Source organism: Mycteria americana, chromosome 3 (assembly GCF_035582795.1).
Source record: "Mycteria americana isolate JAX WOST 10 ecotype Jacksonville Zoo and Gardens chromosome 3, USCA_MyAme_1.0, whole genome shotgun sequence".
Classification (NCBI taxonomy): Eukaryota; Metazoa; Chordata; class Aves; order Ciconiiformes; family Ciconiidae; genus Mycteria; species Mycteria americana.
Genome location: NC_134367.1, coordinates 35,388,464 through 35,403,495, shown reverse-complemented (window position 1 = coordinate 35,403,495; position 15,032 = coordinate 35,388,464). Strand labels below are relative to the sequence as shown.

General features: G+C 38.8%; 1 protein-coding gene across 1 annotated transcript in view; it reads right to left on the bottom strand.

Annotated features, from left to right (window-relative positions):
• CD109 (CD109 molecule) overlaps positions 1–15,032 on the bottom strand; it is an 83,916-nt gene that overhangs the window by 24,968 nt on the left and 43,916 nt on the right. The window contains exons 17-26 of the mRNA XM_075498196.1: positions 14,913–14,973; positions 14,232–14,367; positions 13,346–13,463; positions 10,468–10,581; positions 10,036–10,254; positions 8,376–8,520; positions 7,210–7,386; positions 2,389–2,470; positions 844–1,072; positions 88–253 (exon numbers count right to left, since the gene is read on the bottom strand). Of these exons, the coding sequence (XP_075354311.1) occupies positions 88–253; positions 844–1,072; positions 2,389–2,470; positions 7,210–7,386; positions 8,376–8,520; positions 10,036–10,254; positions 10,468–10,581; positions 13,346–13,463; positions 14,232–14,367; positions 14,913–14,973 (1,447 nt within the window). The remainder of the gene's footprint in view (positions 1–87; positions 254–843; positions 1,073–2,388; positions 2,471–7,209; positions 7,387–8,375; positions 8,521–10,035; positions 10,255–10,467; positions 10,582–13,345; positions 13,464–14,231; positions 14,368–14,912; positions 14,974–15,032) is intronic.

Below are 15,032 nucleotides of genomic sequence, written 5' to 3'. Positions count from 1 at the left end.
CTTCATCTCTAACTCTACATGCAGCTGTAGATATATGATAGGTATTTTTAAATTTGACAAAAATCCATCTATACAACTGTGCAATACCTTGGTGTTCTGCCCTCTGGTTCAGTATATTCAGTGCTTCCTTTGCTTTTGTACTTTTTGCGCAGGACAATGCATATGTCACAAGTGCCAAAGTGTAATTATCTGAAATGCCTTCTTCTAATTTATCTTCCAGAAAGTTTGTAGCACTCTTGATGACATAAACATGCTGGAAATGAAGATCATATTGAAGAATGTACAGTGATTATATTAATATAATCATATATTATATTATCTCATATATCTCAAAATAATATTGAAATATTACAATTTAAAAGAAAAATTTGTACAGAAGTAGAAACATTGCTATCACCAAACAACAACCAAGAAATACTGAAGATCTCTTTCAGAGTCACAGGTATGAACCTCAAAGGCAAAGCTTTTGACCTGGCACTGTCTTTTATGAATGTGAGTAATCTCAGTGAAATCAACTGGAATGACTTAATCCTTATCTCTAAGGATAGTTCCCCCCATAAATTTCTTTGCAAGTTCTTCGACTAAAGCCACGAGAATATTCTTGGTAAAAGCAACTGCCTTTAGATTTTGCAGAGGCACATAAAATTGAAGGGCCTAACAGCACAACTTTGTATTGTCTCAGGTAGATAAGCTGAAGTACCGGGAAGTTTAACAAAACCAGGTTAAATTTTGTCTCTGTTCAGATGTCCTTCTATTTCCTCAAACTACCAAGTGTTTGCCAGGTAGTATGACAACTTATGAAATGTTCCAGTAACTATGAATTCTATTTATGAATTCCAATACCTGTTTATCTGGGAACCCTAGGAGGGATGACATGATGTAAGCTGTGAGAGTGACTGGATTATTGGTGCCTCCTTGAAGATCACTGTGTAACACTTTCCCAGGCTCATGAAATTCTCCATTTAATTTCTGATGCCGGACAATCCATTTAGCTGTATCCATGAGTACATCTTGGTCAATATCTATGAATGGACGAGCTTGAAGGAAACATCTTAATACAAAAGCTGATAACCTTGGAAAAAAGGTTAATCAAATATGACAAAATTAGCAACATATTACAGCTTCTTCTGTTTAAGATGATGTAAGAATAATGTGATGCATAAGGTGTTCTACACACACCTCCCAAGCATAGAGGAAAATACATGCCTCACCCAGACAAGCAAGCAGACTAAGCTTAATCCACCAAAAAATGAAGCTATGTCCTTGTTCCTAAAGATCATCCCTTTTGCAGCTGTTATGTTTCAAAAATAAATACAGAGTATAGACTCCAAGTCTGCCAGCACATGTTTATCTTTATTCAAATGTTGCTCTCCTGCCTTCTGCCGCTAGGCTAAAGTGGCAAAAATCATAGTTTACAAAGTAATGCAGTTATGAGTGTGATGTTAATTATCATTATTATCCCTGTAATATCCCTGTAATTATATCATCGAAACAACCTTTGTTGTTTTACTAATTAATAATCCCAAGTTCTGCTTTGACTTCCTTCTTTGCCAAATGTGCATTCATGTAACCTGTCACTGCACTATTTAAGTACCAGAGTTGCCAGTACAGATAAATTATCTTAATTTTCCAATCCATCAATACTGAGTCTAAGGCAACTCCTGCTGACATCAATGAAAGATGATCACTGACTCCAGAAGGAGTGACTCAATCAGTGGCATAGTAACTGGGATGGTTCTATTTAAAGTCAGCAGTGTGTACTGATATATGTACGTATATTTAAACTAACTGAACGTGGATTAGCTGAACCAAGTGCTGGAACTCGTCTCTGTTATCTATCTGGCTTCCACTACTGTGCTCACTATGCTTGTCAGGGTGAAATTCAGCACTGAAAAGGCTTTTTCAGCTGTATTTACAGTCTCAAAAAAAGGAGGTGTAAGAGAGGTAAGCAGGACAAATTTTTACCACCAGTAACTCTGCTCACCCCCTAGGAACTGCCTCCATTATGGAGAGAACTGAAAATCTGTTTGAAGCAATGATGATCACATAGCCCTAAATGGTTTCAGTCAACTGCAAGAATAAGTCATTTAATTATTATTCTTCATTCCTTTGAGGAAAGCTACAGAAAAAAATTCAGACCAAGCTATTCCCCTGGCTGAAATAATTCATCATTCATCTTTTGCAAAATTAAAAAGCCTTGCCCTAATAATGGCTTTGACAGCATGTTATCCAGCAGAATGACCTTAGAGTTGGCCTAAACACCTAATGAAAACCAGGCAGAAGGCTAATACAGCTGGAAATTTTTACCAGCTTCACAAAAAATTTTTAGTCACAGGAAAAATATCTAAAATACTCAAATTCCTCAGTGAATCTGGCAGAACTACTTACCATGTGCTCCCAGAGGGATCTTCATTTCCAAAAGCACTAAAAGAGCCATCATCCCTCTGGAAAAGCAGCTCTCTCTGGTAGCCTGAAGTGGAAAAGCAGAGACAGGTATTGAACACTTTCCTCTCATGCGGGTTCCAGCACAAACTAACTGCTGATGTGAAGCAAGACACTTTCTAGGGCTGAGAAGGGCAGAACTTGAGCTCGTATTTCATAAAAAAATCTCCCAAATATGTAGGAACACACAAAACTGCGCAAAAGATGAGAAAGTGGGCAGCAGTAACACGAAGGATCCATCTACAAAAGCAGAAGCAGAAGCTCCTGCTCCCGCTCATCTGCCACCCAACCACGACAGCACGGTGCAGAGAGACACGCTCCTGCTTAACTCGGTGGCTCCAGGAGCACAGCAGCGAGCGCAGAGCAGAGTAGCAGCTATAGTTCAGTGCTTTGTCGCTTTGGGGAGCTGGAGCTGTGCACCTACAGAAACGTTCTATCTTTCCAGCAGAAGGAAGGACAAGCAAAAATGAAGTATTTTCCAACTGGAAGGGCAAGAGTACAGCAAAGCTACAAATGCTGCTGAAAAACTGACCCTTTCAGCAGCTTGCTTTTGCCAAATCAAAGGACTACCTATCAGAAAAAGCGTGCTGGAAGAGGCTGTTCTAAAACACATGAAAATTTTCAAAAGACCTGAAGATCCTGAAATCCTGAGAAAGATTCATTTAAAATGTATCTGAAGATTTTTCAGTATCCAGAATAAGTGCAGCTTTCTCCTGACTGCTGAACATCTACAATAAAAGGGCCCCAAGGGCTCACCAGCTGCTCACGACCACCAGCAGCATTCTTACTTAAGAGCTGACTTCAGTGCAGAACCAATGTTCGTTAATGTTAGAAATTAAGAGCTTCCTATGAGATGCTACTCACTGTAGTTTCTGATATCTAAAGCCCTCCTTCCCTTACATTTTGCTTGCCATTTGTGTATCGAGAACAATAATTGTATCTATTTATAGCATTTCACAAGACACCTTTTCTTTTTTCCCACCACCTTGTCTTTTTCCTTGGCTTTACTATTTTGGCTATTATAATTAAGAAAGTATATTCATTAGTCTAACACCTGACAGATACAGACACAATACTGAATCAGCCAGGCAGAAGGAAAACCCTCAGGCAACCATCACAAATGAATGAATTTACAAATATGTCCCATGATGTCCACCCAACTACAACCGTTCCCCTGTGTGCTGGTTTTGGCTGGGATAGAGTTAATTTCTTCATAGTAGCTAGTATGGGGCTATGTTTTGGACTTGTGCTGAAAACAGTGTTGATAACACAGGGATGTTTTCGTTACTGCTGAGCAGTGCTTACACACAGTCAAGGCCTTTTCTGCTTCTCACCCCACCCCACCAGCGAGTAGGCTGGGGGTGCACAAGAAGCTGGGAGGGGACACAGCTGGGACAGCTGACCCCAACTGACCAAAGGGATACTCCATACCATATGGCATCATGCTCAGCATAGAAAGCTGGGGAAGAAAAAGGAAGGGGAGACGTTCGGAGTGATGGCGTTTGTCTTCCCAAGTAACCGTTACGCGTGATGGAGCCCTGCTTTCCTGGAGATGGCTGAACACCTGCCTGCCCATGGGAAGGAGTGAATGAATTCCTTGCTTTGCTTTGCTTGTGCGGCTTTTGCTTTCCCTATTAAACTGTCTTTATCTCAACCCACGAGTTTTTTGACTTTTACTCTTCCAATTCTCTCCTTCATCCCACCGAGGGGGAGTGAGCGAGCAGCTGTGTGGTGCTTAGTTGCCAGCTGGGGTTAAACCACGACATCCTGCAAAATGTTCCTTTCTTTCACTGATAAAGGATTAATCACCCACTTACATACTATCCTGAATATAGATACGTAGTGACTGAACCACAGCCTTAATTACTGAGGAGCAAATGGCCTGGTCCCTCAATCCAAGTTACAGTGTAAGATGAAATCCTAGTCAGGGTCTCTCTATAATAGAAGAGATATAGATATAAAGATGTGAATCTGAACTGCTACAGTATACCAGTGCACCTTCTCATATAAACTCTTATCCCAGTAGCATCAGGTTTAGTTTTTGCCTCTTTAGAAGAGTTTGAAATTACAATTTCCACTTAAATATAGGGGTTTTATAATGTATTCAGCAAAACAACAGTGGTTAATTACATGATTAAATCTGGTGAATCTTTCCCATACAGACAAATCTGCACCTCAGTTAATGGTCTTGAGGAGTCAAGCACTCTTGAGTGGGAGGAAAAAAGAAGGAATGAGTGGCATTTCTCACCAAGGAAAGCAAAAGTCACTGTCAAAGTTCAAGCCTCAAAATAATGTGCTATGCGGAACATGAATATATGTATATATACAAATAGATTGCTTCCTCTTCAGAAGTATCTGACTGCGAGGCCTGAAAACTGAGGTCTTCTGCTTCTTTGCAGCACAGGCAATATACAGCAATAAGGACTATAATTACCACCCTGCTGGTAGTGTAAAAGCACTAAACTAAGACCAACAGCCTGCTTAACAAAGACTGCTGAGCAGCTGTTACACAGGGATAAATTTATGTCAGAATTTGTTAAGATTGGGAGGGATCAGAAAGATGAGCAGAACCAGAGGGAGGACGGAGCGATCACTCGGCTATTTCCTATAGTCTGCTTGCTTTCTTCTCAACGCCAGCCCCGTTGCAGTCACGCAAAAGTCTCCAAACACGAGCGTATCTAACACGGGGAAGCCTGCAGAAATGCTGGAACAGGAGATCTGGGGGCTGTGAACCACCGTGTTCGTTCCAACGGACACTCAATCAGACACGAAAAATGATACTTCAAATGTCAACACATACAAGTGGAAAGGCAAGGAAAAGAAGGATCCTATTATGAAGATGTACACTAGTACTCTCAGAGGACTGGCTGGAACCCAAGAGATGTAGGAGGCTTGCTGAGCAAGGCTGAAAGAGGAGTGCATCAGGATGGAAAGGACTTCAGAAATATGTGAAAGACTAAAGGGTCTCACATTTCAAACAGCTTGGAAATATTGCTCAAACTCATTGCTTGCTTTGGGTCTAGCACCAAAGTTTTCAGACCAACCAGGATTATTTTTATTTCTGAAGAAGTGATTTCAAGATGGGATCTGTCATTCCCACAAATGAAGGAATTTTTTTTAAAAGGCAACTTTTCTTTTGCTTTGCCTTTGTTCTAGGTAAATAAAAACTGCTAAAGAAAGATCACATAGCTGTCTCTGCTAGCTATAGGATCTCTTCTTCTCACAAGCATTTAGCCTTAAAATTAATTATATTTACTTCAGGTTATGAGGTCACTTTTTCAAATATTTAGTGAATTCTGACATGTGAAAAAGTCTGTTTTAAATTAAACTTTATGACAATCCTTTCAAAAACTGAGCTTATAAAAGTTACATCTCAAACTAAATATAAATTTCAACTTTAAGATTATATTTTTAAAAAATCAGTGCAACAACTGAAATAAATTGTTAAAATAAAGCAAAAAAAAACAGAATATTTTTTAGATTGTGGTTCTTTTCTATCTTAATGTTACAAATATTTCAGCATACTTACTGTTTTGGCTACTACAGTGTTAAAAACATGTACCTAAATTCAAAGCCCCAGGAACAAGTTAAGTAACACAATGCTTTGTATATAAGTGACATTTAATCCTGTAATTTTCACTTGCTTTGAAATAACTTTAATAAATCTGTTACTGGAAAACTTCAGAAAATTATGGTAGCAAAACTCAGGCTTCAAAGAGTGGTAGATTGCTTACAAACTTCAGAGTAGCTGTTTACATAACATATTTCTTCCCCCTTGCCTTACTTTTCAACTAAACCATGTAGTAGGAAGGGTTTAAAAAAATCATCTAACTGCTTTTGACAGAAAACCGGGTTCTTGACGAAAGGAAAATTTATTTTGAGCTGTGTCTTTTCCAAGGGAAATGTCAACAACTTTAAAAAAAAAATCAAACACCAAAAAAAAAAATAAAGACTTACAGAGAGTAAACAAAATTTGAAAATGTCATCATGGTGCCTTAGTAGGGGTGTAGCTCACATGAGGATGGTCTCATTCCTCTCTATGAACCAGGCTCTCAGCATGCAAACTGACATGTGGTGAGCATGGTACATCGCAGTTAGACACTGTCTGATCCAAAAGGCACAGAGAAGCATAGTGCAACTATGTTCTCCACACTTTGTGATGCCCTGGAGTATTTCCCAATTAAAATATACAACAATTTCCAACTAAAATTTTCCAGCTTTTGACTTCCAGCACAGAGTTCACTTCTGACCAAGTCTAAAACTGGGGTGGGTGAAAGCCAGCCACCAGAGCAAACGCCACTCCTTGAGCTCTACAAGGACATGGCAGGATGGGGTTGGTGTCACTGAAGACAGATACACACATGGGATGAATATGGTTCACTCTGCCCACTGACTAATTTTCAACCTCCGTGCCTCAAGCAGAAGTCAGAAATGTTTGCTCACACACAGTTTTATCAAAGGAGAAATAACAACCACCTAGGCAATCCATATGAATTACCTTCTAAAATGCATTTTTCATCTGAAAAAAAGTAACTATATAAAAACAACATGTTTTTTCTGAGCAAACTTGCCCTTGTAAACAAAATAATTTGCTCTTTAATTCTGTCAGCCCAGAAGAAAGAGGAAAAGAAAGAGAAGATGGGCTTTTCTTCCAGTTCTCATGACACCGACAGAGCAGTACTTCAAATACCAAATGCAGAGTCACAGGCATCTTTTCACTAGTAAGAGTTCTTAAACATCTAACACCTTTCCTTTAAGCATACAGACCTTTTCTCATAAATGATACAGCTTTTGATTTAATATCCTCTCTCAGCTGCCTGGTTTTAGTCAGGTATTGCAAAACATAAACATTTGGTGCAAAATTGATCATATTCTGTTCACCGCAGCCATAAGGCATCTTAATCAATGATGACAAACCGTTGATAGAAGGCCCAAGTAAATCACCTGAAAGATAAAATTTAATGAAAATAAATTAAAGCTTATTGCAAATAAATGCATACCTCACACATAAAGGGTGGTATCATCTAAACTGGGAGAAAATATAATACATTAGGAACATTTGTACTGAACACCACTAACCAGGCAGAAAAGATACTTCATCTTCTGATCAACTTTGTGCCCACTGACCCGTCCCCCCACAGACCTTTCCAACTACAGAGTAATTTCAAACAACCACCATTAAAAAAAAAAAAAACAGAAAAAAAAATATTTAATCCAGGAAAATATTTCAGTAATGGTACATATTTGAAACTTCCTGTATGTCTTCTCTCACCCACAGTTATCAAAGCCTAGGTGTCACAAGAAACAATAATCAGTCGGGTTTTAGTTTTTATTCTGCATACAAGCAGAATTAAAACAAGATACTAGCAAACTTTGCAGGACCTTCCTTATTAAAATCCGACTCTCTCTCTAACTCTGAAAATGGATAGTCAATACCATGATATCATAAATTAAAGGAATTAAAGTAATAACATACTCCATCCATAAGGTCTTCCTATGCTTAGTCTAATGCATGATGGTAAATTATTCTGAATTAATGATTCAACCTATTAATATAGCAATTAAATAAAAATTAATGCACTTCCCTAAAAACCTGTAAGGCAACAGCCATACTGGGCAAAATCTTGTGAGGGTCCTTCAGCAGAGGCTCTGAGAGCAGCTCTGGCAAATCCTGCTAGGGTAGCTCAGGTTATTACACATCAGCCTCCCTGCCCTACTTGACAGAGTTTACCACTTCTAGTTACTACTGGCAACTGCTCTGTTCTTCAAAAACCACCTATGCCTGCAGTGCAGAAGATGCCAGCAGCTGGATTATGGACACATATATCTTAGATACCAAGTTCAACAAAAGCCCAGCAGGCAAAAAAATATTTAAAATAAAAATAAGCTGACCAGTAAATAATAAAGATGGAAACAGAATAAGATAGTCTTACCAACAGCAGTGACCTGCACTCTCTCACTGCCACTTACAACATCAGAAGGAAAAGTGAAATCCAAAGTTTTTGACACTGCTTGTGGTTTATTCCCAGTCAAATCCAAAAGGACTGTCTGAGAATACGTCTGTTCCAATCCTTCAGCCTATCAAAATAAAGACAGGATTATTGTAATCTCCAACAATTTGTTGCTTTTAGGACAGGAGTTGTGTGCTTACTGTAATGAGGGATCTAAAACGCTATCAGGTATTTTGTGGTGCTTGCTAATACATCAAGAACCTGAGGTATTGGCCCATCCAAACTGACACAGAAATGTTTTTCTTATAAAGACCTACCTCCACTATTTGCTTCTCGATACCACGTGTCAACTACAAAAATAGACCCGCAAAGTCAATGAGAGCATCTCTGATTCCAGTGAGCTCCATGCCAAGCACGGAGCTCCATGGCCAAGCACATGCCGAGGCTGGAGGTGGTACTTTTTGTGCTGTCTGCAGTCCTACAGCCTGTCATACAAGGAGGACTTAAACTGAAATTAGGTACATGACCATAAAGGTTTTGTTTCCTCATGCATGCAAAATCCCTTGACAAAAATTGTCCTTGAAGCAGAGAAAATAAATTAGTTTCTTTCCTCAGCCTACACCTTAGTCTAACAGGCTTTTATTCTCTTCTGCACAACAACTGAACTTCAACAGAAAGGGCAGTAAGTGGCTCCACCTGAAAACAGCTCACAACCCTGTGGGGCAGTGGTTTTAAGCAGTCTAAGGAGAGGCTGAGAAAGCTGGCCCTGTTCAGCCTGAAGAAGAGAAGGCTCAGGGGGACCTCATGAATGTGTACAAATACCTGAAGGGAGGGTGTAAAGCAGATGGAGCTAGGCTCTTCTCAGTGGTGCCCAATAGCAGAATGGGAGGCAATGCACATAAATTGAAATAAAGGGATTTCCTTTTAAACATAAAAGCATACTTTTTTAACTGTGAGGGTGTTCAGACACTGGAATAACCTGACTGTACATGGTTCTGGGCATCCTGCTGTAGTTGATCCTGCCCTGAGTAGGAAGGTTGGACTACTCCCTTCCAACCTCAACCATTCTCTGATTCTATGATATTAAGCATTTATTTTAGGATGAGATGTACAAATGTCTACCACCTTCCACTGAAATGGAGCCTAACATGAATCAAACTTAGATGTCCAAAGTTAGGCAGTTTCTGGTTTATCAGAAAGTCTGGGGGCTAATTTTCCACCACTAGCAAAATACAGAAATGTTCATATAAAATAGGCTTTGAACTAAAGCCAGGTGTATGGCAAAATTGATTGCACTTACACATAACATAGTTATTTGGTTCACTCTCCACAGATTATTAAGCTAGCTGTAGCACCAGGGGTTCACTGATGCGCAAATAGGTTTCACCTTGCTTTCAGAAGTATTTGACATACTATCTGTTGTAGAACAGATCTATGTGTTCATTCTTGGAAAGGGATCTGAAGAATTTTAAAGGAGAAATTATTTTAAAAGAAGTGTTTTCTACTTAAAGCCACCTGACCCAAAACCAACCTTATAAAGCAAGAGGCAGACAAGTAAATTGGTTTGCCTTTTTGCTGTACTCTGTTGTCTATTTTAGGGAACAATTTATTTCAGGAACAAGCCAAGCTGCAGACTGTTTACCTTTACTAAAACTTTCTGGATGATAGCATCAGAAGCAGCAGACGATATTGCTGTCACTTTGACGGGAATCTCTCCCAGCTGTTTCGGCTTAATTGGGAATTGAACAGTTTTCCCATCTTCACTTGGTACAGATATAGACTGTTGATTTTCTGTAGCATTTATTTCATTGGATGTTAGAATAATTTCAAAAGCATCATTCATATTAAGGATCACAGTAACCTGTAAATACAGTAACATTTGCAATACAAAGTGTTAATTTTTAAAAACAGCTTTCATAAGCTGCCACCTTTTTTGTGTATAGAGAAATTGCTTTATGGTTTGCCCACTGAAGAAAGTATTAAAGTTCTCACAAGAGAAAGACGTGGTCTCCACTGGTGATGAAAACCCTGCAGTGTCTAGTAACATTCAAGTACAAAGAGACTGTTATTTTACCTCAGCTTCTTCTTTCAAATAATTAAAGATGTTCACTTCCAAAATGAACTGCTCTCCTCTGATGACAGAGTATGGAAGGTTCAGGAAAATGAAGAAAGGTTGAAAAGCTTCTAGCTGCAAAACAAAATCAGCAGTTAACCCCTGACATCAGATACTAGCAAGAAAATGGCTACACCACTTGTCTTCTGATCACTTTTAAATTCAGATGACAAAGTATGTTTGCTTGTACTCTATAGTTAACAAAATGTATTACTGCAGGGCTGAAGCAGAAGCCAAAGATGCTTCTGGTCATTAGCACTTTTGTGGGAACTCAGCGGCGCCGTTCAGATGAGAGCTGCTGACAGCTTTGACAGGGCAAGTTCCAACAGAGGCACCTGAACTGGGACTAAGAGTCTATCATCTGGCAAGTTTGGAAGTTGTGATCTGTCCTGAGATCTCATTAAGGTAATTGTGAACTGGTTTGAGTGCACAAGTAATGGATGGTTAAGAATCTGTCAGTTGCCTATCTCCATGTCAATCAGAAATGCATGGTGGAATACAAAATAACTAACTCTCCCAAATTCTGTAATTCACCAACACCTTAGAATGATGTGTTATTTTGTAAGATTTATCTTGGCATAACTTCTGTAGTTATATTTCTAAAAATACATCTTTTCTTAGTTAAAAGAAAAACTGCATAAATATACCAGCAAGCAGTTACTTTTATCTGTGAACAGAGGTTTTTTGGATGAAGTCTTGGCTCTAAGAAGTCAGTGGTAAGCTCTCATCAAGCTGAATGGGATCAAAATTTCACTGTTTATGAACATCTGTACAATAAGAATGGCTGAAGCATGATATCCTTTATTATTGAAATGTCAACTAAAAATGGTTTTAATCTGGTTTTCATTAAAAAAATTCTTCCAAGTGTTTTGAGTTTCAGATCCAAAAACCCCTCAGCTTTCTTTCCAGCTAGCAAATATTCCAATGTTTTCTCTTTAAAACTTTGAAAAGTTGTTTGCTAAAGTTTTCAGTGTAAAAAACTTCTTTAGATATTAGACATCAGAGAAGTTCTGAGGGAGAATTTTTGGTTAGTTCTTAGTCGAGGTTTTCCCTATATACCTATTTTCTTTGTCTTTTTTGGTTTGCTTTTCTCTAAAACTCTTGCAATACGAAAGTTTTACACTCAGGAATAATTGAGGTATATTACAATAAAATACAATAGGGTAAAATTATCGACACTCTGTGTAATAGAAGTCAAATAAAAACAAGATGCAAAGCAGTAAATGACATTAAGCACACAGATGTCACTTATTTATTTCCCCATTACAGTTTCCATGCATTTCTTTTATTTGCCTCTCTGTACGGTACTGATTAACATGTTTCAGCCATATGGAACTCTAAGCACAATCTAAACATCCCAATGAGGGTGAAGTACTGAACAGTGCACATGGGTGATTATAGTTAAATAATATTCTCAACATCTGTTCTACTTGCAGCCTTCTCAAATTTGAGGATGAGAGGCTAAGTACATCTTTTCATACCGATTGAATCAGAAAACTATTCCTCTTTCTGTCCCATCTCTGCCAAGCTGAGTGAAAGAAACAAGAATCATGATTCCAGTCTCAAAGGAGCCTTAGCTGCAAAATCCGGATCAGGCTCCAAATTCTGTGGTGGAGTTATGATCAGGATGTTCAAAGCACATGTTCTGTGTCTGGTGTAGCAGCCAACTATGAAATCTGGACCTAGATCTAAGTTTGGATCCCAAAAGTTGCCCCTCCCCAAGAATTTGAGGGAAGAGAACTTAAATGGGTAAATGGCTGTCTCCAAGCTATGCTTGCACTAGTCCTGGCATCAAGTTGGAAATCTATGACCCAGTACTGCACAGTTTCAACCTTTCTAACCTTAGGCACTTAAGTGGAGTTGTCTCAAGTTAGGAACATAGTTTCTCTAGGATCTTTACATAATGAATGGAAGGAGATAACTACCTTCAGAGGATTATTCAACATGTATAAAATACTGGCTAAATGAGACTTCAAAAAGTAATTCCTATTTTAAACAGGCTAAATAACTCTCTCTAAGTAGCTGTTTCCATGAATACAGAGTGAGCCTAGGACAACTGCACTCGCACCTTGGGAGTCTCAGGTTAGAGATCTAACCTGAGGAGTGCTGAATTTAGCTTAAATTGCTAAATTCCTCGAACACTTGGAAGCACAAAAAGAGCCTCAGGAGATGGGAACTTGGCAGCAAGAATCATCTCATCCTGCCGCTGGCTCTCAGCATCCACTCTGCTCCTCAAGCTAAGTCACCCAAAAAGAAGCTCCTATGTTTAGTCCAAGGCTGGTTTTGACACATAAATGAAAGCGAGGCCAGAATTTAGTCTTTAAGCAATTCTCCTGTCCTCCCTCCTGGGGTAATTGTTAGTGGAGCAGCGCAGCGGCATGATCTTTCCAGCAGACATCATGCCTCTCCCATCCTAGCTACCTCTTCCCAGCTAGTCTGTGCAAACCTCCCTGTATGCACTATCAACTCATGGAAAGCTCTCTTGGCAGAGCCAAGAAAACAGGGAAACACGCTGTCCTCAGGCAGTCATTTCCCCCTTTCTACATACGAAGATTCTGAAGTGGGCCTATCCTGAAAGTGCTCTAACAAAATAACTGCTCCAACAGAAACAGGCACCCAAGTATCTGTGTAATGTCTGAGATATTTATATGAGCAGGAAGGGGAGGCAGATACAGGATCATATATGTCTTCAGTGATGATGTTTTCTTTACAGTTTGAATACACATGGCCTCTCAATCACTTTATTAGTATAAGGAGATGGCTGCTGTTAGAACTAAAACACAGCTTCCAGTAACAACCTACAGTGTTAGCAGAGTTTAAAGGAGAACTGCCATGGTACCTCCACTGGAGCAGTTGTCACTCCAAGTCCACTGTTTTCAGACATCACAAAAGCACTGGCTACCCAGGATGTGATGGTATCAGGTACAATGACTTCCATTGTGGTGCCTCTGTCAGATCTGATGGCAGAAGAGGAGAGCGGACTTTCAAAAGCATTGATTTACAGATATCAGTAAGTGGACACGAATGTTTAAAATGCATCAAAACTTAAGTCCAAACTCTTGGCAGGAAAAGCTGCTGATTATCTGTTTTTCTCTTCCTAATAATTTAGAAATATTTGTGATGGCATCAAAATGATTAAAAAAAGATTTAAATTACTTTAAATTACATGAATTGATGGTAATTACATTGAATTACATTACATGTAATCAACTTTTACAGATCCTTTAAAACAATCCCAGATGATGGTTGCTTCCCGAACTTCTCAGCTGTGAAAGAATACAAGATTTGTGCTTCATGACACAGGTCAGATTTCACCATCATTTGACAGTTTGAACTGCTTATTGAATTAGGTGCAGACAGGAACAGATTTCTCTTTCTGGGTGTAATCACCATCTTCTTAGGTACTGTAGAGAAAAAGACTGGGTCTCCCTATCTGTATCTCCCCATCTGTAAAAGGAAGAGAGCTTCTTTTGTCTCCAGGATTTTTATCTAGTTTCTATTGAAACTACAAGGCCTTCAGTCAGGCATTGTCCTATTTTGTGCAGTTGTACAACGCCTCATTTGGTGGGTCTCCCATCTCACTTGTGGCCTCTAGGTGGTAGTAGAATATAAGTAATACTACATTTTTAAGCAGTATTCTTCAGCACCAGTGCAGAATGCTACTAAAACCTACAAAATAACAACAGCAATTGTAAATTAGTTTCCATTTGCTTCTAATCTTATACCCAGTTTTAGTGTCGATCCAAAGCCAAGTCTCTGGAAAATGTGTCCTCACATAGAGATTGCTGAAATCAGGAGGTCCATTTTTAGATACTGGCATATCATCACCGAAACCATCTTCTATGGGTATCATTCCACCATCTACAAAATAAAAAACATTGTCCTACCTACAAATATCTAGGTTTAAGAAAAATCAAATTAATACAGTTAAGAAAAGTCAAATACAGTATTTGGAGTATAATCTATAGCTTTGTTACATATGGTAACACTACTCAGTAACATTAGGAACTCTTTTTTTTTCTTGCTTGTTTTTTTTATGAATAAAAAAAGTTTCACCCAAAATTAAATTTCTACATGGCCTCTCTTTTGTGTTTATGGAACTGGTGTAATATGGTTACACATGACAAACCATTGCAACATATATCAACTGGAACTGCAAATAAAAACTCCATTCACCCTTAAGCCTTTAAGGGGTAGTGTCACTCACAACAGCAGCAAAAAAGAAGTTTTTAAAATACTGATCATATGCATTTTGTATGTCTTGAACCTTGGAAATGTTAATGGTTTGCAAGGCTGGATGCAGCCTGTATGCAGTCCAGAAAGAAGACCTAAGAGGGGCCCTAACCCATGGACCTCCTTCCCCACTCAGTAAATTAGATTTAGCTACATCTATTTTTATTACTTACAAAGAAAATGTTCCTTATCCTCCTCAAGAATTGCATCAGTTGATACCCAAAGGCTGCATTTCTGGATAAAATTTATACAGTATATCTCAATACAGGACATTCAGGACATCAACAGTATTA